The sequence below is a fragment of the Anser cygnoides genome, chromosome 2 (genome assembly GCF_040182565.1).
Source record: "Anser cygnoides isolate HZ-2024a breed goose chromosome 2, Taihu_goose_T2T_genome, whole genome shotgun sequence".
In the NCBI taxonomy this organism is placed as follows: Eukaryota; Metazoa; Chordata; class Aves; order Anseriformes; family Anatidae; genus Anser; species Anser cygnoides.
The window spans coordinates 98469525-98491488 of NC_089874.1; the positions used below are offsets into that span (position 1 = coordinate 98469525).

Sequence of the window (21964 nt, forward strand, 5' to 3'; positions counted from 1 at the left end):
CCAGGGCAGGGCGGGAGCGGAGCGGGGGAAATCCCGCACCGTGAGGGGGAGAGGCGCGGGCACGGGCTGCACGGGGAGGCTGGGGGTGCCCCAGCCCTCGGGGTGTTCAGGGCCAGGCTGGATGGGCCTTTGGGCAACCTGGGCTGGTGGGAGGTGTCCCTGCCCACCGCAGGGGTTAGGAACTACACCATCTTTAAGATCCCTTCCAACCCACGCTGTTCTCTATGAAAACACTGAGAAAAGAGCATTTTGTTCAGTGGTTTATTCGTTTTAGCACACAGCAATACAATAGTCTGTAACGATTATCATATGCACTAAAACCGTACTTTAAGTAAAAATACACTTCACGAAAACAGCTTTTCAGCCCCTCTGTGGCAAGCAGAGCGACCCAGCTTTTCACAGAAGTTTTAACTACACGTGACCCCACGTTCAGGCACAGCAGAAGAGCCACTCCCGCATTTTAGCCTTGAATGAATTTTAAATAAATCCAGTCCTTGTAACCCTTGCAAGACCTGTGATGTGGCTCTTGGCATGAGAGACACCCTCCCGCTCTGAGCCCCCCAGGCCTTGCACTTGATGAGCAGTGCCATGGGCTGATTTTAACTCTCCCTGTGCACAGGAACTTCAGCTGACAGTTTTTATATACAAACCCAGGCAAAAATCTGAGAAGAATAAATACATTACAAAGAAAATCACTTGGAATCCATCCTTTTTTGCCTATTCTGTATACACCAGCCTAGCACAGGCACTCCAGCTGCACATAAAATTAAGATCTGTACCGTAGGTAGCACAGAGGGAGACAGACAAAAAGGTGCTGCTGTTGATCAGTCACAGCTGTCATGCACATCACCACAAGCTGCTGCAGAAACGTACATGTGTAACAGCAAAATGCTCTTAGAGGCTCAGCCCCATTCATTTGCCAAACTGTGAGAAATTTCAGTGCAACTACAGTTAAGACACAGAAGATCTGCTTCCACTACAGGCTGGCAACAGAAATCTAAGCCACTTTTGTCAGCTCACTGGCACAAACCTGCAGCAAGTTTCAGCCCTCAGTTTGCTCAACATCCCACCGAAGACAAAAGTACCGGAGCAGTGAGCCAGTCTGAAACGCCCGTGGCCAGTTTACCTCGTTCTTCTTCCCCCGCATTCCACAGGGGGATTTACTTTTCACATTGCTACATCAGCAGCACATTTGATATGCAGGTATTTTAATGTCAATTTATTACATTGCAAGCCAGCCAAGAACTCCTGGGAAGCAGCTCTAGAGGGGACGCGTCCAACTGCAATAAACATCAGAAAGACTTCCAGAGGAGAAAGAGCCGCCATGCTCTGAGAGCTCTGTCCCATGACTGGGACCGTAGACGGAAGGGCATTAGAGGAGAAAACACTAGTCAAGGTATGAAAAGCTTTAGTTTAGGCATGGGAAGGTACATAGGGGCATTGTTTTAGACTCATGCATTTGTTTTTCTGAAGAAGAAAGCAGCAATGTGCACATGCCAGAAATTGACCAGTTCTCCGTAAGCCAGAGCTGATGGCATTGAAGCACTAGGGGTAGTGAAGGAAAGAATACGATCAGCAGCTGGCCTTTAGGGCTCAGTTATGACAAATTCTAGAATTTAGACTGAATTAGGAGTAACAATCTTGGAAACACTGGAATAGGACTGCTATAAAGACAGGTAGCACAGAACAACAGACCAAAGAGATGCTACAAAGACATAGCAGATGGCTATTGTACCGTGGCACGACTCCTCTGCACCACGAGCTGCAGCATTCCTCCTGGCAGAGTGCATATGCTGTTTCTTTAGAGGTGTGCTTCTGAGCAAAGTACAGAGGCCTAACCAGAACACAAAAGTGTAGAATAGAAAACAGTAGAAAAGAAAAACAAAATGCAGAGTGCTTGATGAAAGGAAAGGATGTACCTGCATTTTGTTAGTATTCTTCTCAGAGATGGAATGATGGAATGGAGAGTTCTAAAACACAAGTCTATTCTCTCCAAACAACTACTGACCAAACCAAAAAAAAAAAAGACACAACAAAAACAGGTTCATACAAATGAAGATTTGGGGGAACTGGTAAGACCCCACCACACCTGAGCACTCCCCTCAGGATGCCTCAGCTTGAGGACAAGCTGAAGAAGGCTGCCTTTCTCTGCCTCCTGACTCAAAAGAAAACAAGACAAATCCTGTCTCAAATGCATTGGCCAAGTACTGAATACAGGAGGATGCAAGGAGTGAAAGTTTCCTTTGAGGCTGAGGTCCCCTGATGCAGATCAGACAGTCTAAAGAATGACAGGGAGCTCTGCTGGCTCCTGCTCCACACACTGCTTCCCAAGAGAAAAGGTTACAAGGGAGCTGCCAGCGGATGTCTCCCAGCCTTAAGACATAATCTCTTGCAGGACAGAAGTGAGCTTTATTTGCTCTTTTTTCTTTTGCTCACAGTTTAGATGCCATATATGTTTTATTGGAGCACACTATTTTTTTCCCTTCCATAATTTTCTACTATTATGGAGAGATTGATATCATTTGACCTTTAAAGAAAGCACAAAAATGAAGTTCAAGACATTGCTTATTCTACATTAAAAAAAAGGTAACAATTCACCAGAGAAAACTCAGAAAAAAAATCTATTCTTATGTAAATTCTTAATATGAGCTCTGACACTGGCATTAAAACCTTAACAGATTTATGCTGATTATTTCAGCTTGCTCAGAGAACACTGATAAAACAGTATTTCATCACTGTGGAAAGAAGTTTAAATGAATTTGTCTTGTTAACCTGAGTAAAGACTTAAGGAGGAAGAAAAGATAATAGTCCACTGCCTGCACAAACTCCTGCAGACCCCATTTCTCAACTAGTTAAAATAAAAATCTTTCGATTCCTTCCAAGCATCTATTTCTGATGTGATAAAATGAAAGCCAATGCTACTCTATGACAGAGCAACATATGCCAGATTTTTTGGACTTGTCAGACATGGTATGATCAAATAGGTCCTCTCTGTTCAAGTTTCCTATTCAGCTGGTGATTTGAAAGAGCAGTAAAGTTGAATCAGAAAAAAGTTCTAATGTTTATGGGGCTTTTTTCCCCTCCGTTAACCTAGCTAGTTAAGATAGCCTATCTTCTTATTCTTACATAAAAGTTGAGACACACAACAATTTAACATTCATATTTCCTACAAATGCAGGATTCTGGTTGCTGGGGTGTGTCTTGTTCTTTTTTTGTGACAGTTGTCTCTTTCCTTCCTGGTTACTTTCAGGGTGGTTAAAATATTAAGACCATAAGACAGTAAGCTCAAACTACATACTTATACCTACACTGGTTATTATTCTTAATATGCTGCTTCCCTATATGTGCTATCAAAGAACTTTTGCTTTTTGGATCTTTCAGGTTTAGTTGTTGCAAAGAATGTAACTGTTGAGCAAGCACAGGTTTATTGTGTGTAATCACACAGAACTAGAGCTGAGTGGGAGAGCTGACTAGTTCATTTCCCAAAATAAATCAAGATTTGGAAAGCTGTCGCAGTAAATGACTGTTTGTCTCAGCCTGTAACACTACTCCCCTTGATATCAAACTATGTAATACAACTTCGCTGCTCCAGGCAGCATAAATGTGATAAAGCACTGCTTTAAGTCTTTTTAATGGAATTCAAGTGTATTATAGACACAGCTATGCTTTTACGACATAATAGCTGTACCGTTGTTGCTGATTTGAGTAATCAGTGAAGAGTAACACTCATCAGAAGGGATGAAGCAGGTAAAACACACTTGTTGCAAACAACTGAAACGGGATTTCACATGAAACCATTTGGAGTAGAAAGCAGCTGGAATAGGAAACAGAATCCAAAAGCAGAACCACTGCAAAAAGGATGGAGTGGGCTCATCTGCCACACCATGTAAACCAGGTGAACGCAGAAGAGACCAGTTTCTACCACTATAAGCACACGCTACACACTGCCTGCCTTTGTTTTACGCTGCTCATGGTGCTTTCTACTCACTTGTTTTGATTGTGCTAAAATAAGAACCACTGACATGTTTTATTGGTATAAAGAAATAAATGTGGTAAAAACAAATACCAAAGTAAAAAAAACACCAATGTTACACATAATTACTTACAGTAAATAAACTCACAAAAAAAAACTAGATCCCCACCGTCACCACGGGTGATAACGCGTTCATAGGTTTGGCACTTTCACGATGATTTCCTAAGTATGCCTTCCCACAGTACCATATGCAGAACTAAATTCTGAGTGAAAAACACTTAGTTTCATTTCTACAGGAGGGAAAAAGATCTGCGTGGGGGGAAAAGTGACGCAATACATACACCAATAAAAATATCTAGCTTCTATCATGCGTACCCCTCTGTTACGGAATAGAAAAAACAGCTACCTGTTGTTTTCAACGTAATGCCAAGCTCTGTTCCCAGCAGCAAAGGTTACAGGTTTATGCTGAATACAATTTTATGTTCAAACACAGAGATAAGCAACATGATCCCAAAACCCAGCAGAATCCCAGCATTCTGTAAGAGGAAGTATCCCCAGCGGCTACATCCATGGTCACTAGCATCGTTGTGAAGCATTTCGGGCACCTAAACAAAAAAGAAAGGGTTAAACGCCTTCAAAATAAATAGTTATTTAGAACCCAGTGCTTCAGCCACAAAGCATGCAGTGGTTGGGCCTCACTCCTTGAGACTCTCCTGTTGCCTGCATTCACACTACTCCTTGAGTTAGGTGTCACTCAAGGTAAATAACATTATCAGTCTACTTTCACATAAGCTAGAGACAGAGTCTGTAATGGTATAATTACTGTTTTCATGATAATTATGCTGATGTCTTAATTATACTCTGAGTAAATAGCTGGCTTATTTACCAATTGATTTAATCAAGCCACACCAAGAATTTTATTCTAAGACGATGGTTAAACTTCCGCGAGCATCCATTAAGTACTTTGTTGTACCTTTGAGGTATAGTGTGGATTTTAACACAATTCGGGCTTCATCACAAGAAGCACTAACGATTTGCTGCAAAAGCCGAAGCACATTTGGTGCTGCAGAGAGCCCCTAAGACTGCAAGTTGCGCACTACCTGCTACAGTAGCCACTGTCACAGCAATTGTTTTACTTTGTTTCTGCCTTGGTTTTTAAATCAGATGCTTAACAGCAGAAGTAATCTCTGCACCAACAGTAACCTTTAAGTAATCTTGCACCTGAACATTTAACTGAACACTCCTCTGTACCTTCAGGTACCAAAACGTATCAAGGGAGAACAGGTGAAGAATTTATGATCAAAATGCAACTGGCATTCATTTTTAAACTATGTTATGTAAAACATAGCTACTTACCATATCCACAAGAGCCACATACATGAACAAGCCAGCAGTAAGTGCAAATATCCACATGGAAACGTTGTCGGCATAATGACCGATCAGGATCCCGGTTGCCATTCCAAGATAGGCCAACATCGCTGACAGTGCATTGTAAAGCACAGCTTGCTTGACAGTCATACCAGCTTTCAGAAGTACAGCAAAATCTCCTACAGCAGGGAAAACAAAGCATGTGTTTACACCCTCAGGTAATTACTGCAGTATTCACGATCTCTGTTCTTTCTTACAAGATTAATAGGAAGTTTTTATGCTGTTATCTGCCTTACATTTTTCTTCACAAAATTAGAAAACAGTGGGACAAAGAGTTAAAAAGCACACATGAAGAACAACACTACTGTGGTAAGTTTACAGCCTTAAAGTTCCCTGATTTTTGGAAGCAGCAGCTTCTAGTGTAGCTCGTATTTAAACCAACACATTGCAGTCCTTGACATGTATGAACACTTCAAGTCAGTTTCTAAAACCAAGTATTCCCACTTAACTGCAGAGAACAATGGTACCAAGATGAATTCATTTATTATCCTGTAACTTTGCTTTTTACTTTAAGTCTAGCTTGCTTAAATTTAGAAAGTCATAATTAAATTCCATAAGCAATCATAATGTCTTAATTTTGTTTGAAAGAATGGTAGATTACCAGATTTTTTTCATCATTCAGAGCAGAAATCTGTTTTAAGATCAGTATAATGTATTTAAACAAAGAGTAAAGTAATACAAGCTTATTATTTGGAAATGAAATTGATTCTACGTAGAAAATGTAACTTCTCTCCAGTTTAAATAAAGGCAGTTTTCAAAGCTGAGTTGAGAAATTTGTTACAACAGGTTATCCCACAAGAGGTTACAGTTAAGATGAACTGGTATAATCTTATCAACGGTGCTCAGCACTAACAGAACAATCCAATTTCTTCCCTAGTTAACTTTAACCAGTCCAATTTGTCTTAGTATTCCTATGCCATTTCACATTCTCTGTTAAAGAAGGTATTTGCAACAAGTTTTCTGTGTTGGTTAAAAAAAGCATGATTTAAGTTTCATACTTTTCTTGCTTGAAGGTAAACAGGACATTTGAATCCAAAGTGTCAGACTTGTAACATGAATTTATTTTGTATACTTGTACTGAATGTCATTAGTACATGTAGTTAATACAAGTTCCACGACTTACGACTTCCACGGAATTTAGATTAAGATGAACAAGGCTCAATTCCCCTCGTGCTGTAAAACCAGGTACATTCTCCAGAGAAAGTAATTTATTTCTGTACAACATGATTGTACCGACAGCCAAGTACATCTAATTGTTTAATAAATGGTTTGATACATACACACGCTGGCTTACAAGCTCTGTTAAATGAGATTGAACAGTCCACTTTCTAGAAGATTAAACCTTAAAAAGTGTAAGCAAACTGTTCTTTCCTCATTCTGTATACCAGATGTGACCACGGCTGCTAAGACAGACATACCAGTTACATGTTCAAAATGCTTCAACAACTGGAAAGAAAATCATTCTGAGTTCAACCAAACAGCCAAGTCCTGTTCTCAGGAGCTTCACTGCAAAAGGGCACAATACCGAACTTACAACACATGCATTCCTTAAAAAAATTACCATCATGAATTTAAATCACTCGAGCTTCAAAGAGACAAAGTATTTCCAGGAAAGATTTCTGAATAGTGCCAAGCTTAATTTATAGCTACTGCTTCTTTGTAAGACTTAACAGGAAAAGTAGCACATGCTATGCACAAAGGAGTCATTTCAACAGCACAAACACAATAAAATTAGGCAGAGATGTGACTAAACAAATTCTGACATGTATTCTCCTGAATCTATGTTATAAAGAGTATGAACTAGAGATGAACCGCACAGAACAAGTTGTAGATAATTGCAAAAGACAATGAGCTTTAGAATTAGTAGCAGGGGTGTTTGGGGTTTTAAAAGGAAAATTAGTTCATAAATAAAATGTTCTTTTAAATACATTAAGGGTATTATTGAACAGACAGCCTGATATGGCTGAGGCTTTCTAATCAAGAAATTTTACTGTGCTGCATAATAAAATAACCTTTAATTCTCCAGAGGGCACTTATGAGTACCTAGGTAGCTGCAGCATAGCAAATTATTTGGGTCTTACCTAGTTCATGAGGTAATTCATGGCAAAATACAGCCACAGAAGTGCTTAAACCACTTGATAACCCTTCAGTAAAGGCTGCTCCTATGAAAGGAAAAAAACAAGAGGCATTACTTCACATTCAGTCATCAAGTGCAGAAGCATTGGTGCACATGCTCATATTCGGTCAGGACATATGATTAGTCTCACTCGAATTTTGTTATGCTTCCACAAGCATTTAAAGTGTCACTGAACAGTTCTTGTTTAAGATTCAGAAAAGTCAATCCAAAGCAAGATGAAATCCTCTAATCCTCTACAGCAAACCAAGTTTCACCATCTAATTTCTGAATTAAGCCCACTACTGTTCAACAACACAACTCATAAAAAAAACCCACAACATATGCAGATACCATTAGAAAGGACACTGGTTTTCAAAAGATTAAAGGGAAGATTTCATCTCAACTGCCTCTCCGAGTCAGGCACTAGAAAAAAGCACATTCAATGACACGTGATGCCACGCAGCCACATGAAGCCAGCAGTGAAAGATTAGGCAATTCTGGACAGCTTGTATGTACAGTGAACTACCCTACTTTAAATTGGGAAAAAACAAACACACAGCTCCTCAGATCAGTCTAGCAGCCACCTTTCTCCCCAAGTCTCACCAAGGGGTGCTGCAGAACCACATCCAGCTTCTTGTCCAGCTGATTCCCCAAGTGTGCAGCAAACAGGGTGCAGCCACCAAGGGCCGAAAAAGGCGCGAGGTCACGTTGCAGCAGCTAGCACACGGGGGTCCCAGGAGCACGGCTCAGAGGGAGAGCTATGGTGGTGAACGCAGGAGACCATCCTCTCTCTCCACCAGGGCAGCCACCACCAGTACTCCAGCAACCTCCACCCAGACAAAGCTCCTGGGGGTGGACACTGCCACCCAAGTACCTGGCCGCAGGAGGTGATCAGCGCTCTCCCCTGCAGGAGCAGTGACAACAGCTTTACCTGCCACTGTTGCACCTAGTGAAGGAGGTGCAAAAAAACATGCAGGCATCTCTGGACCTGGTTTAATGAGGAGGAGATCGAGAAGGTCTTCAGAAGAGATTCTAGAGAAGCAAAAGCCCAAGGCTCCTCAGGGTGAAGAGGAAGGTAGGACCAAAGGAGCACAGGACCAGCAAGCCAACGTGAACTTCCAGATGAGTAAAACTGGAGAGCAGCAGTGCCTTGCAACAGGAGGAATTCTCCCACCTCCATATGCAGCAGCTGATCTAAAGAACATGGTTGTGATCTTGGCAGCAGTTAGAGGAGAAATGAGTTCTGCCCAGCCCAGAACATTCACCCACCACTTCAGATGATCTGATTAGCGCCAGCACCATAAAAAGAAAGAATTTTAGTGTTAGGCAACTCCCTCACACACAAGGCAGATGACAGAGGCAGACCTGCTGATAAGGTCTATTGCCCAGGGAAGTCCACTGCGCAGAACCCACCTTGGTGGTGGTGTGGAGATCCACCAAAGCTCATCTGATCTGCCACAAACAGGTACAGGCTGCTTGAGGACAGAATGCAAACATTACCCCTCTTTTTATTTTTTTCCCTGAAAAGGTTTACATGAAAGGGTTTTCTTGGCTGTACAGAGCTCCAGTACAAAACCAAGTATGAATGCAGTTCTTTGTGCCTATTGATCGTCTCTTAATCAAGATCAGAGTAACGCCAGGAACATGAGAACTGATGGAAAATAGAGCAAAAACGGTCAGATTGTGCTCCAATGAGCACAAGGTAACTGAGCTGAGGATAGAGAAGAAAGCTGGGAAGGGAAGCAGTAAAATTAGGACTTGGAATCTACCAGCAGGTATCAGCACCATTCCAGGAAGAAATGGACAGCCCACAGCAAAGCAGCAATAATTTAGAGATTATTTAGAAAAAAAACGAAGTACTCAGATGCACGGGATGAGATTCACCCAAGGGTGCTGATGGAAAGTCACAGCTATCCAAGTCCCCAGGGCCTTAAAAAAGGCCTCACATAATACTCCTCATGCTGGGGAGGCTGTTCCCAGGATAAGAGAACCCACTTTGGGGTGCAGAAGGTTTGACCAGATAACCTCTAGGAAACATCCATTTTTATGGTTCTAGTTATGAAGTCCAATTCAGGGAGGTGCAGTGTGCAAGACTAAAGTTATTTTGATTTAAGACCTCAACAGGAGTATTTCACACTGCACTCCAGCACACTTTGTCATAGCAGTCCACACAGCAATTAATATGTAAGTGACGAGTTAATGCTACTTGACTAGCAAGAGCTAGTATTAGTGAACACTATCAATCTTTCCTAGGCAGTCTGTTTTCTTCCAAACATTGCTTTATAGTTTTTGAGTCAGATTTTTGAGAGAGAACAGCTGCAGTTATCTCCTAAGACAGAAGAACTCAACAGCATTAACTGGGCTTCAGATCCTGAAGAGACTAGATAAGGAAAGGAACGCGGAAGGTAATTACCTTCTCCCATGTCTGCATCCTCAATAATCTACCAGTTCTTCTAAATTATTGCCTTTATACAATGTTTTCCCAGTCTTAGAGCTTATTAGAATAAAAGGGAAAATACAAGAATCCAGCTAAATCACAGAAAGTAAGTCTGAGTTGGGGACCACGAAGGCAAGCCAAACAAAATCTGACAGTGTTAAAAAGTTCCTAGGTGGCTGATATGGCTGAATACTGTCCAGATTCACTAAAGCAGGACCTTAAATATGAACAGGAATATCTGTTTTTATTTTTCACTACTAAAAATAGCTCTTAAAACATTAATACTCAAACTGAAGACAACATTAACCTACCCGATTGATAGCATGCCCTCTCAAGAAACTGAATTAATAGTGCTATGGCATTTTAAAATATACTTAAGACATCACTTTTCCCCCCAATAAAGAAAAAAAATATAGATTAGTATGGAAATAAACAGTTTTCTGCATTTTAGTTATTTAGTTGAACCTACACAGAGTTCAGATCACAGATCATTTTAAACAAGTTAGTCAGATGCAACTGTTGCATGCTTTAACAGAAATATAAGCACTTAAACCTAATTCCTACATACTTACCACAACAGCTTTGAGGAGAAAAACTGATGGAAGTTATCAATAGCAATCTCAAGAAATAAACAAACTTAAGTGAAGGGTTATTCTTGGCTACACCTATCTTCACAGAAACATTCACGCCTTCATTTAAATATGTATAAGTATTATACAAGTAGTATTGGCATTTCCAGAGCATCAGTGTTTTCCATAATATTTTCAAGCATACCCAGAACTGACGGAAAGCCACATTTCCATTAGTCTGAACAAGCCACACAGCAGGACTTCTAAAAGCTATTACTCTCACTTGTTCAATAAGCTTTTATTAACCTCTCATATTTTTCCTTTCATAACTATCAAATCACAGCTCCTTCCCAAATCTCCCTAATGCTAACAGATAATTGATTCTGCATGTAATTTGTATGCAAATCCTCCTTCTACCACATTTTCAGTACTGATCTGCTAGGAAATTTACATTCCACACTTCTACTTTCATAAAAAAGAGATTAAATCAGACGGTCTCTTTTCACATTATTCTTTGAATTGACTGAACCTGAACAACTGCAAATACTGCTGTGAGAAGATAGTAACTATGGGGCTTCCTCCTCAAACAAGAATGAACTTGTTTATACAAGAAAATTTACAGACTGTTACTGCTGAACTGCCCCCAGTATGCTATAACAAGCTGGAAATGAAGCCAATAGCGATAAAACCAGAGATTAGTCTTAATTACTGAAGTCAAGATCACGAAAGACTAGCAGAAGGACTACGGATTACTGATTTCACTTCGCTTTATAACTTACTTTCACCATCTAGCTTTCCTTCTAGAAAGAAGGTGACCCCCAGATCTGACCTCAAATCCAGAAGCCCAAAACACAAACCTTCAATCTGTTCTTTTTGTCCTACTTTTATCCTAAGAGTGGGAATTAGAGCAAAAATTACAGATTTCCTAAAGAAATGCACCTGTAAGCACAAAATTTCTGCTTTACTTGTCACTGGTCTGCAGGTTGTTAAACTGGAGAATTTTATCATTCATTGAGAGCTGCTGTAAGATAAAAGTTTAGCAGTATGGGTTTTTGAAAAACTAATTAGTTATACTCCTAACAAAAAGATAAGTGACAGCAAGACCTTGCTATAATCACACACGACAAAGCTGCAGCATTCATACTAACACTTACCAATTGCTAGGCCGTCGCTGAAGTTGTGCAGTCCGTCTCCCATGATCACCATCCAGGCCAGAGTTGCTATTCCAGCATCCTTCAGCTCCTCACGCGAGTAGCGCTGGCTGTGACTGTGTGGATGATGGTTCTGATGATGATGATGATGCAGAATGTGGTGGTAATCATGGTGGTGGTGGCTGAGATGATCCGTCTGTCCCAGAGTATCGTGTAAGTGAGAATGACATTTGTTTCTACAGCCCCTGGACACATATTCATTGTCAACCTCCTCGTGATGAGAATGAGCTATCATGACTTCTTCTTCTTCTTGCATGGCTGGCTGCTGAGAAATGAAGGGCGATGGATCTTGTGAGTCTGTCCCTAGATAGCCCTCAGACCCTGTTACAAAAACCCAGAGTATAATATTATACATTTTAGAGTCACTCAGGAAGCAAAGATACAATAAACAAGCTGAATAAATGATACAGTAAAGAAACAACTAGCAAGTCTGAAAGTTGAGGCTGATAACCCAGCTCCTTGTACCAAGTGCCTCCACGAGCTATTTATCATTCAATCAGATTTCTGGGAAAATTCCTGTTATTCCAAAACAATAAATACATTTTATTTTGTCCCCTAACACTAAAGCAGCCCCATACAATATGGCCACAAATGCCTTCTTAAAAAAAAATAAAAAATAAAGCTTTTCATCTAAGACCCGGTGCAATTTAAGTACAAGAGCATAAGGCTCTGCATCTCAATTTCACAGCACAAAGGCTGTTAGTTGAACTGCTTCTGAAGGGAAAAGCCTGACATGCATATGCCATTTATTCATCTTAGGGCTACAGAGTAGGAATGCAAAAGAGCAGGACTACATTACAGATAATCTTGGCAAACTTCCTGTATTTCATATGGAAGTAATTGATTATACACAAGTTCTTAAGCTTGAACACCTGAAAAATATACTCAAAAATTTCAACAGACTGAAGTGCCCTCACAGAAACATTAAGAGCACAGTAATGTTAGTGATTTTAACTGACAAACCCCAAACTTCTTAAGTTCTTTCCCTTCTGCTGAATGAAAAAAAATGCGTGTTTTTATCCCGCATGGCTGACAACTACTTTCTGAAAAAACTGGAAGCCTCCCTTAGCTACAAGAGCTAACAAGTATCTAGTTAGGTGTGGCTTTGCTCACAACACAGCATTGAGGACACCTGATTATTTGCAGTCCAAATACTTCAGCACCTTGGATTTTAGATTATCAACCTTAAAAATAATTAAGTACTCAAGTCTGGATTTCAGATACGCATGGTCTATTATTTAGATTTTTGTAAATGGCATCCAACAGTCTAATACAAGAAGTGTAGAAGCCATTAGGTATGGCTACATATGCAACAGGCATAGCCAGAAGAGCTTCTCAAAATTACTTCCACTGGTCAATCCAGAATTAACACATTTGTTTCTAAACTGAATCCACTACTTCCAACCTATCAATCCTTTTTAAACGGAAGTAGCAAACAAAGCTACTGCTCTACAGATCAGTGCACATTCAGGTTTGTTTCAGAGAGAATTTAAGTAGGCAGTGATCGAACCTACAGTAAGAATCAAATCTATGAGCTGCCATCAATCAGTTGTTTGGTTTTTTAAACTGTGCTGCTGTGCTTTTGCACAACAACAACTGTTCAACAATATTACTGAGACTTACGATCATCTGTATCTAACTTTTCTTCATTCGCTGAAAACTTCTTACTTTCTCCATCATCTTCATTTTTTTTCTTATTCCAAAAGAAAATACTGTAGTTATGAATATTTTACTTATTTTTCAGGATATACATGAGCAACATAATATTCACAACATTTACGCAGCCTGCACAGAAAGAGGACAACATGGAAGCCATATAAAGAATGCAGAAGAGGAACATTAGAAACCTCTAAGTACAATAAAGAGACCGAAGTTCCTCAGGCTCCAAAAGGGGGGAAAAAAATGAACTTGCATAAATACCATGTACTTCTGTGAAAGGACTAAACAGAGGGGGTCATTCAGTAAGTAAAGTGCAGCAAATGCTGAACAAGAGCTACTCCACTAGTTCTCTTCCAGTGTAATGTCAGTGTGATGCTTTTTCCTGATGTACTGAAAGAAAGCCAAATAAAATCATCGCTCACTAGTGTCGGCATCACAAAAAATTATGATCAGTGACTCAGTATCTAGAAAGGCACAATTAGCCTAACAGAAAATCCATTCTCCGCAGCTAAGAGATAAGGACACAGAAAATAATTGCTTTGCTTGGAACTCAAGTCATCTCTTGATGACTACACTTAATAATAGATTGGGAAAGTGATCCTGTCACTCACAGTTAATTTAGCTTACTCCAGCACCAACCACACCAACACAACCTGCTGTGACCCAATTCAAAGAGCACACAGCACCAAGTCTGCTGAACCAATGTTTACAACCCACCCAAATCAATTATTTACACCTTCCACATAAAACACAGCATCGTAACACGAAGGCTGTATTGCTCTCCTCTTTGCAGAGAGAGAAGGGAAAGAAGAGGACCTTGGCAGCTGATATTTTCAAACTGAATACTATCTAACAAGGTCACCTTCTACAGCATAGTCAGATGCTTACTTGTCTAAGGAGTGACTGTCACCCTCACCCGTTTTGGGGAAGTGCCCCCTCAGCAGTAGTGCAATAACTGCAAGAGGTCATCTTACTTCAGCCAGTAGGAGATTTAAAACAACAATAAGAAAATCAGTTGCATAATCTCCTTGAGAGGTCAGAAAGAAGTCACTAATAAGCAATGCCCTTAAATAACTTAAAACAAAGGCTGTAATCAGGTGTTTGCTTATTAAAAAAAAAAAATCACTACATTAACCCTGTGCTACTTGTCTGGTTAAGGAAATAACTCAGAGGTCTTCCTGAAGATGACCACAAAAAACGTTACCGCCTAGTTTGTCAGCGTAGATGTTGCTAATATAAATTAAAGCACTAACCAAGTCAGCAACTGCTAGCAAATCCTATCAGCAGAATATACATGATACTTATGTTTTCACAGAAGCGTATTCAAAAATCCTCATGCAATATAACACAGCTTCAAAATAGTAGTTATACCTTTTTCTTCTTGTCTTTGAACTGCTTTATTAAAGTGATCAAATGCTCCACTAGAAACATGAAATACAAGCCGCCAAGTGCTGTAAGTCCCTTCCACGTAGAATCCAGGTAAGCACTCTCCTCTGTACTTTGAAAAACAAGATGTTTGAACAGAGGACCTTTGTTTTGTTCAAGGGGAGGCTTTTCGTGGTGATGGTGGTGGTTTCCATGAGACTAAGGGGAGAACCAAACAGGCAAAATCATTATATACATAACATGAACTGATAACAAGAGAAACACACAAAGCTTTCTTCACATTCTTTTCCTCAACTCTGGAGTCCAGACTTAGCGCTTGTAATGGGATAAATGCTCTGGATACAAACTCAAACAATTACAAGGACAAATTGTTGATAGGAAAACACTGAGAGCAGGACTGGTATTCCTTCCCTCACCAAAATTAATTGCATTCTGCTGAATACAAGACGCGGAAACCACATTTTAAGTAGTAATCAAAGACAGAACAACAATTATTTTCCCACCTAAAACAGCTACCTGACATCAAACACCTTTTTCTACAAAGCACTTAACAGTAATTTCCCTCTTTCAAACAAATCTGGCATTCTTGAAAAATCTTTTGGGTATAATCCACAGATGCACATACGTTCACACACACATTTAAATTTGCAGTGACCTCACATGACAAGTTCAAGATTAACTGAAAAGGAAAAGGAAGAACCCTAAGGACAAGGCTTTGAAACCAGCACAGGATCTGTGGTTTAGTGCATCTTACCTGAATGCTGGATCCATAAATATTTTTAAGAGTTTCAAGAAATTCAGAAGTTTTTCAATCATATTCCCATCTCTTTGTCCAGATTACGTAACAGTAGCAGTTCATTTCAAAGCCTATCGAGTAATATTTTCCTAGGACTTCAGAAATGCTAGATTCTGACAAAAACATTACAATGGATAAGCAATCGACACAAGTGACTGGTAATAGAAAATACAAGATTTTCTATTCCACCTTTGTCATGGTTTTGGCTGGGGTAGTTAATCTTCTTCCTTGTATGGTGCTGTGTTTTGGCTTTAGGATTAGACATGGCACTGCAATAAGAGACTAAAAAAATATTTACCCAAAGTTCTTGGTGCAAGGAACTATGAGTGATTTGGCAGCACTCATGACTGAAAACAGGAAATAGATTGAGGGAACATGGTGTGAAGTTCTTACACAATAAAGACTGAGGAATAGTACATACAGCTCCAGATAGGTGCTTATTAGTAGAAGCAAAATTATTTCTATCAAATAATCTACCCTACAAGGTTGAGAAATTATCCACCATGTAGGTATTAATACATATCAAAACTACCACTAATAGGTACTGGCAGCTGTCAGTGTTTCTGTTTTGAGATAATTAACAAAATGGTAATTAATACTTACATGCGGAAGGAGATGTAAGAAGGCATCTCCACTTAAAGTCCCCACAGCCAATGCCACAAGGAAACTTAGAAGAAATTTGAAAAATACACGATTCATCAGAGGTACCAATATAACACCCAATAACGAAAGAAAACTGATGACAGAGATGGATATGAAGCCACCAATCCAAGCTGGTAAACAAAAAAAAGAGAAAAAGCAATTAGAATAAACAACTGCTGTGTGAGATTGTTTGCTTAACATTCCTGTTGTCAAATACTCCTGATCATCTGATTAATTAGATGCTAACAAATGGTAGGCCACAAAGATTTCTCTCTACACATGGTAAGGAGAAGTGCCAGAAGAAAATCATAAGCTTCTTTCAACTCTGAAATATGTTTCTGAAACGTATAACATAAACGAGTTTCCAATAGGCTCTTATTCCATATTAAAAAAGGGAACCTACCTATTTGCAAAGAGTAACCTTTTGGAGGAGTTTCAGTTTTTTCAGTACTTGCATGGACTATGCAGCACTTGCCATCAATCTGATTAATAAGAGCTGGACAAAGATAGCTAAATTCCGTAGCAGTCAACAGAGCCTGAGTGCCTATTCCGTGGGACTGCATCAGCTTGGATGCACTGGAGCACTGTGGAAAGACACATTTGTTAAAGGTGAAGCAGAGCCAAAATACCATATATTGAAACGACGGCACATCTCATTTTAATTGAAGTGAATATAGTAACCCTGCATGAAAACCAGTGTAACAGCAGTAATTAAAAACTGGTAATGAGCCCATTCTGGAAGAACCATACCTTCATCCCCTCTTCGGGCCCAGAGGCTGGCTGGGTAGCACTGATAGATGACGTGCAATCAGTACACGTTCTCAGCTCAAAGGTGGGTGCCAGATGCTTTGTTTTGAGGTTAGAAAAAAGCCTAACACTTTTCAGGCTGTTTTGGAGGCCGCACAAGGAAGTAGCAACATGGTTGAAGACCTTGTCTTTACTATGGGTCATTACTATGGGAAGTCTCAGACAGAGCATATTCTACCCCACATTTCCTCCACTACATGACCTACAGTCACACGGGGTTCAGTAGCCCCCCCCCCCCCCCCCCCCCGAGTCCCCCCATCATAGCACTCCTGGTCTGATTGTGCAGAAAGCAGAGTAACTCGTAACCAGCACCCACAAATCGCATGCTGCAGATACCCGCCCGGAATTATCTAGGGCGACTGCATCCATTAAGACTCCAGAGGGACACTTAGTTTTAAAAACCTTTCATGGAGAAAGGTACGATTGTGTAACAGAACTGTCTACAGCAAAATTATAGGCTTTATCAGCACTCATTTTTACTATCTTAAAGTAATAGATATCATTTTGCAGCAATACTTTTTCTTATTATGATTTTACAGTTGGTCCTTAGACACAATCTTAAAAGAAAAATTTGAAGATATAAGTGGAAAAAAAGAGAATGCATGTACCTGTTAACTCCCTACAATTCTGCCCTGCCTACCTGATTATCTTATGCCTGTGAGGCAGCTCTCATAAGAATAACACTATTTTAACCGTATTTTCTTTTCCTCTTTCACCACATTACTTGGAAAATGATACAGATTCTGACTTTACGGCAGAAAAAACAAGCTGAACCAAAAAGAAGTCAGTAAGATTTAAAAGAATTTACCATTCCATTCGCTACATTTTACTAAGAATTTAACGTTGATTTACATATATCTGAAATGAGAAGCAAATAGGTAATATAGTTAGTCTAAAATTCCATCAGCCCTCGGTTATTTCTAACTCAGGGGAGCACATTACTCATTTCCTGCCCACAAGCAGAAGAATACAAGCTCTAAAAACAAGCTCAACAACCGCCATATACTCGCATGACTGTTTGGCTGCACTTACAAAGCAAGAAATTCATTTTGGAAAAAAATGAAGTACCATTCACTTCAAAGTACCTTGAACACCTGATCCTTCCTTGCAGTTTTTACATGAAGAGTTTTTCCGTGGAGTATGCAAACTTTTTATACTTGCCTGAGTTTTGTGTTCTTCATTTTTAGTATATATTTAAAAACACGTCAATATTGTTAATATAAATATATATTGCCTTTTAAGAAAAGAAAATTATATTAACTGGATAGCATATTTTCCTGAGCGCATGACCGTAACATTCCTTCAAAGCAAAGGGTTAAGATTCGAGGAAAGCTGCTTGCATGCATTTTGCTACGTTAAACAACAAAGCTTGGACCAAGCTAAGCGTAAAGCACCCAGCAAATAAAGCCGTAACAATACCGCCAGTGGACCTGGATTCCCAGAACACAAAAGAGTCAGTCTCACCTCTTGGGTATTTTGGTTTTTAAGTTTAGAATACAGGTAACTTCCTCTTTCTGATTCCTTCGGAGAAGCAAGAGATTCATTTGCTTTGCTGTTAGCAAGCCAACTGGTATTGCTGCCATCTGTGATGTTAATGGCGTTAGAGCTAGTCAGACCTAACCGAGCAACCGACTTGCCTTCTCCAGGATCCAGACTCTGCAGCTCAGGATTGCCATCTGTGGGGGTAGTGTTGATAGACACCACTATTTCATTAACAGTGTTCTTGCTGCGTACCAAGTTCTGCTGATGATCTACGTTCTCCGCTTTATGAGGTTCTTTCGAATGAGTGTTCCGGGGGTCTTTGCCAGCATCAGATTCGTGGTTTGGACAAACAGTCTTCTCCGCGTTTTTACTTAGTGAAACGTGGTTATGATGAAGATGATGATCATGGTCGTGACTATGGTCTATTTTAACCCTTTTCATCTTATCTATACCTATGTTCTGGAGCAGTTTTCTAAATCCTTCAATCGTCAGAGAGTTATTTTCCCCATAACGACGAAAAAGTTCTTGAAGGTGGAGTTTCTGTATTAGTCCTGCCAAGTCAACGTTAACGCTGGCTGCCTTTTCCGGAAAAGTTCTCTCCAATGTCTGCACAACTGTGCCCGTCTCCACTCCATGATGATAACTTTCACACAATAGTATGGAAAACAACACAAGGAATGTGACCGATACTGTGCTCTCCATTCCAGTTTCCTATTAGGAGTTAAAGACTCTGGGAAAATGAAAGAAAAAAGAGAAGTTTTACTATTTTCATGCAGTGCAAACAGTGATCGTGTCTTCCTCTGCAATGTATTTCCACAGTTAGCTGAAATGCCCTGCTCAAGCTATCTACACAGTATGAGAAAAGCCAATTACATTTCTTACACATACAGCATTTTTCCCAGATGTGCAGCCTCAGGCAACACAGGATGAAGCTGCATACCACAGCAAAGTCACTGGCCTGAAGCTCTCGCCCAGGCGTAGCCTTACCTTTGTTTTGCTTGGCCTGACTCAGTTTTCTAACGCAAGATAAAATGATGATAGCATCCTCATAACTGCACCACTTGAGTTCTACGTTAGGCTCTTCTCGTGCTTGAAATAAGCCTTATAATTTCAGTCTTCAACCATGTATCACCAAGGACTAACTGTTATAAATTCAGCGGGGCCCCCTACACCCTCCATAAGGAACACACACACACACACACACACACACACACACACACACAGGCGGCACAGACCCAGCCACGCCACGCCACGCCACGCCTCGGCCCCACCTCAGCGCCCCGGTCGCCCCCGCCGCAAGGCGAGCACGCGCCTACCCGGCAGCCCGGCCGCCGCCGGAGGAAGAGGAGGAGAAGAAGGCTGCTGCGGCCGCCGTTAGGGCCGTTAAAACCGTTGGAACCGTTCCGACCGTTGCATCCGTCACGGCCGTTGCTCCGCCGCCGAGCCCGGCCGCCTGCCTCCCCTCAGCGCACGCACGCGCTCCAAGCGCTCCCCCCCCCCCCCTCCCTTCCGGTGCGCGGCGGCCAATGGGGAAGCGCGGCGGGGCGGAAGGTGCCGCGCGAGAAGAGTCGCGGCCCCTCAGCGGCGTGGCCCTGCGGCGGGATTTCGCGCAGCGGCGGGGCCGCGGGCGGTGCTGCGAGGGCGCGGCTTGGGCGGGGGGCGAGGGGTGGTGGAGGGCCTGATGCACGGGAGAGCTGAGAGAAAGCAGGGAAGGGCAGAGAGGGCCAAGGAACGGCTTAGAGCTTGCTGAAAACTAAATAAATATAGTGTTTTTTTTAACTTTGTGGTGTTGTTCGTCCTTTCACAGACCCCAGCCCTGTGCGTTTCTACATCCCCAGCACAGGCTCCGTTGTATTACCTATTCCTCCTTTCACAGCTCCCAACGTTTTGCCTGCTGCTGCCATGTCACTTAATGCTGCCGCCACCCGATGCTGCTCATGCACCCTCGCTGGTTCTGGAATTGGGCCTCTCCCCTGTCCCATGCCAAAGTCTTAAGGCTCGCTGGAGCATGAAGGCAGCTGCCCTAGAATATGGCTTTCCCCGTGGCTTCTCGTTGGCTGCCAGCAGCTTGAACCTAATGTTCACTCTGTGCTCAACCCTTGGTCTCCTTCTGTTGCTTGCTGCCACAGGCAGAGCCACCTTGCTTGCCAGGAGATCACAGAATCATCTAGGTTGGAAGAGACCTCCAAGATCATCTAGTCCAGCCTCTGACCTAGCACTAACAAGTCCTCTACTAAACCATATCACTAAGCTCTACATCTAAACGTCTTTTAAAAACCTCCAGGGATGGTGACTCAACCACTTCCCTGGGCGGCCTATTCCAATGCCTAACAACCCTTTCGGTAAATAAGTTTTTCCTAATACCCAACCTAAACCTCCCCTGGCACAACTTTAGCCCATTTCCCTTTGTCCTGTCACCAGGCACATGGGAGAATAGACCAACCCCCACCTCGCTACAGCCTCCTTCAAGGTACCTGTAGAGAGATGATGCAGAGGTCATGGAGCTTCTTTGTACACAGCACTACCAAGTCTCCAGCTGAATTAAACCTGTTTGTTCAGGGAGTTGGATGACTGGAGGATAGGACAGAGATAGGGGGTTGAACAGTTCTGGAAACAGAGAGCAACAGATAGCCGCTTACAGATTTATTCCATGTACTAGCTTTTGAAATATTGAGAAAATGCTGTGTCCCTCAACCTTATTCATTTCTTTTCCCCTAGAGGGTGAGCATGAGGATGTAAAATGCAGGAGGGCTGTGCTTAAATGCTAATTCATTTTGCATGAATACTGTTGACCAGATGCCTTTATTATGTTTCAGTAACACAACATTTATGCCTAAGCTGCTAATGTTAAGCATTTGATTGTTATATATATATAGATATATAGATATATATTTAATTTTATTACTTCCAAATACAGATGGCAAATGGCAGAGTCTGTTTTTCTAGCCTCTTGAATGTATCTGCTGTCTCCTGCTGTTTCATTGTGTCAAATCTGCCCTCTCCTCTCACATCTTGTCAAGGTCATTTACAGATTTAAGTGTCAGAGCTTAGGTTACAGAGAACTGATCTTCAATGCTAAAATGCTATCTTTTTCTTTTTTATTATTCCTTTCATTTGAGTAGTGAATACACATCGGCTATGCTATCTTTTTCTTTTTTATTATTCCTTTCATTTGAGTAGTGAATACACATCGGCTAGGCCAAAAATAAATAAATAAATAAATAAATAAGCTAGTAAATACAATCCTTTTAAAAAACTTATTTGCAGTAAAACTTGAGGTCAGACCTGTTTTACCATACCTGAACTAATCTAAGTAAGTTTGCCTCATGATAAAATTAAAGCGCTTCGGTTGTCTTTGCTCTGCTACCCAGTGCCTTGCTCTGAATACCTGCTCAGCCGTGAGGCCCGGACCACACATAGCTCTATAAATCAGAGCTGTGACCACATAAAATAGGGGT

General features: G+C 41.1%; 1 protein-coding gene across 4 annotated transcripts; it reads right to left on the minus strand.

Moving 5' to 3' along the window:
- Positions 1 to 247: 247 nt before the first annotated feature.
- On the minus strand, positions 248 to 19987 carry SLC39A6 (solute carrier family 39 member 6). 4 transcript variants are annotated; one of them, XM_048079556.2, is made up of 10 exons: positions 19823 to 19987; positions 18489 to 19236; positions 16621 to 16801; positions 16179 to 16348; positions 14765 to 14977; positions 13358 to 13427; positions 11678 to 12055; positions 7483 to 7563; positions 5330 to 5520; positions 248 to 4578 (listed from the first exon to the last, which is right to left on the minus strand). In XM_048079556.2, exons 2-10 carry the CDS (start codon positions 19206 to 19208, stop codon positions 4426 to 4428), a joined length of 2157 nt encoding a protein of 718 aa, XP_047935513.1. In that variant the 5' UTR covers positions 19209 to 19236; positions 19823 to 19987; the 3' UTR covers positions 248 to 4425. The 4 variants fall into 4 exon arrangements, with proteins under 4 accessions (XP_047935513.1, XP_047935514.1, XP_013036633.1 ...); XM_048079557.2 differs by having other exon boundaries at positions 19778 to 19986; XM_013181179.3 differs by lacking the exon at positions 19823 to 19987 and adding an exon at positions 19494 to 19664.
- Between the last annotated feature and the right edge of the window lie 1977 nt (positions 19988 to 21964).

Coding starts and splice junctions, on each gene's coding strand:
- SLC39A6 (XM_048079556.2), bottom strand. CDS start 19,208: ATGGAGAGCACAGTATCGGTCACATTCCTTGTGTTGTTTTCCATACTA. Junction 16,802..18,488: donor AAAACCAAAATACCCAAGAG/GTGAGACTGACT, acceptor GTCTTTCCACAG/TGCTCCAGTGCATCCAAGCT. Junction 5,521..7,482: donor TGAATTACCTCATGAACTAG/GTAAGACCCAAA, acceptor TCCCTGCTGTAG/GAGATTTTGCTGTACTTCTG.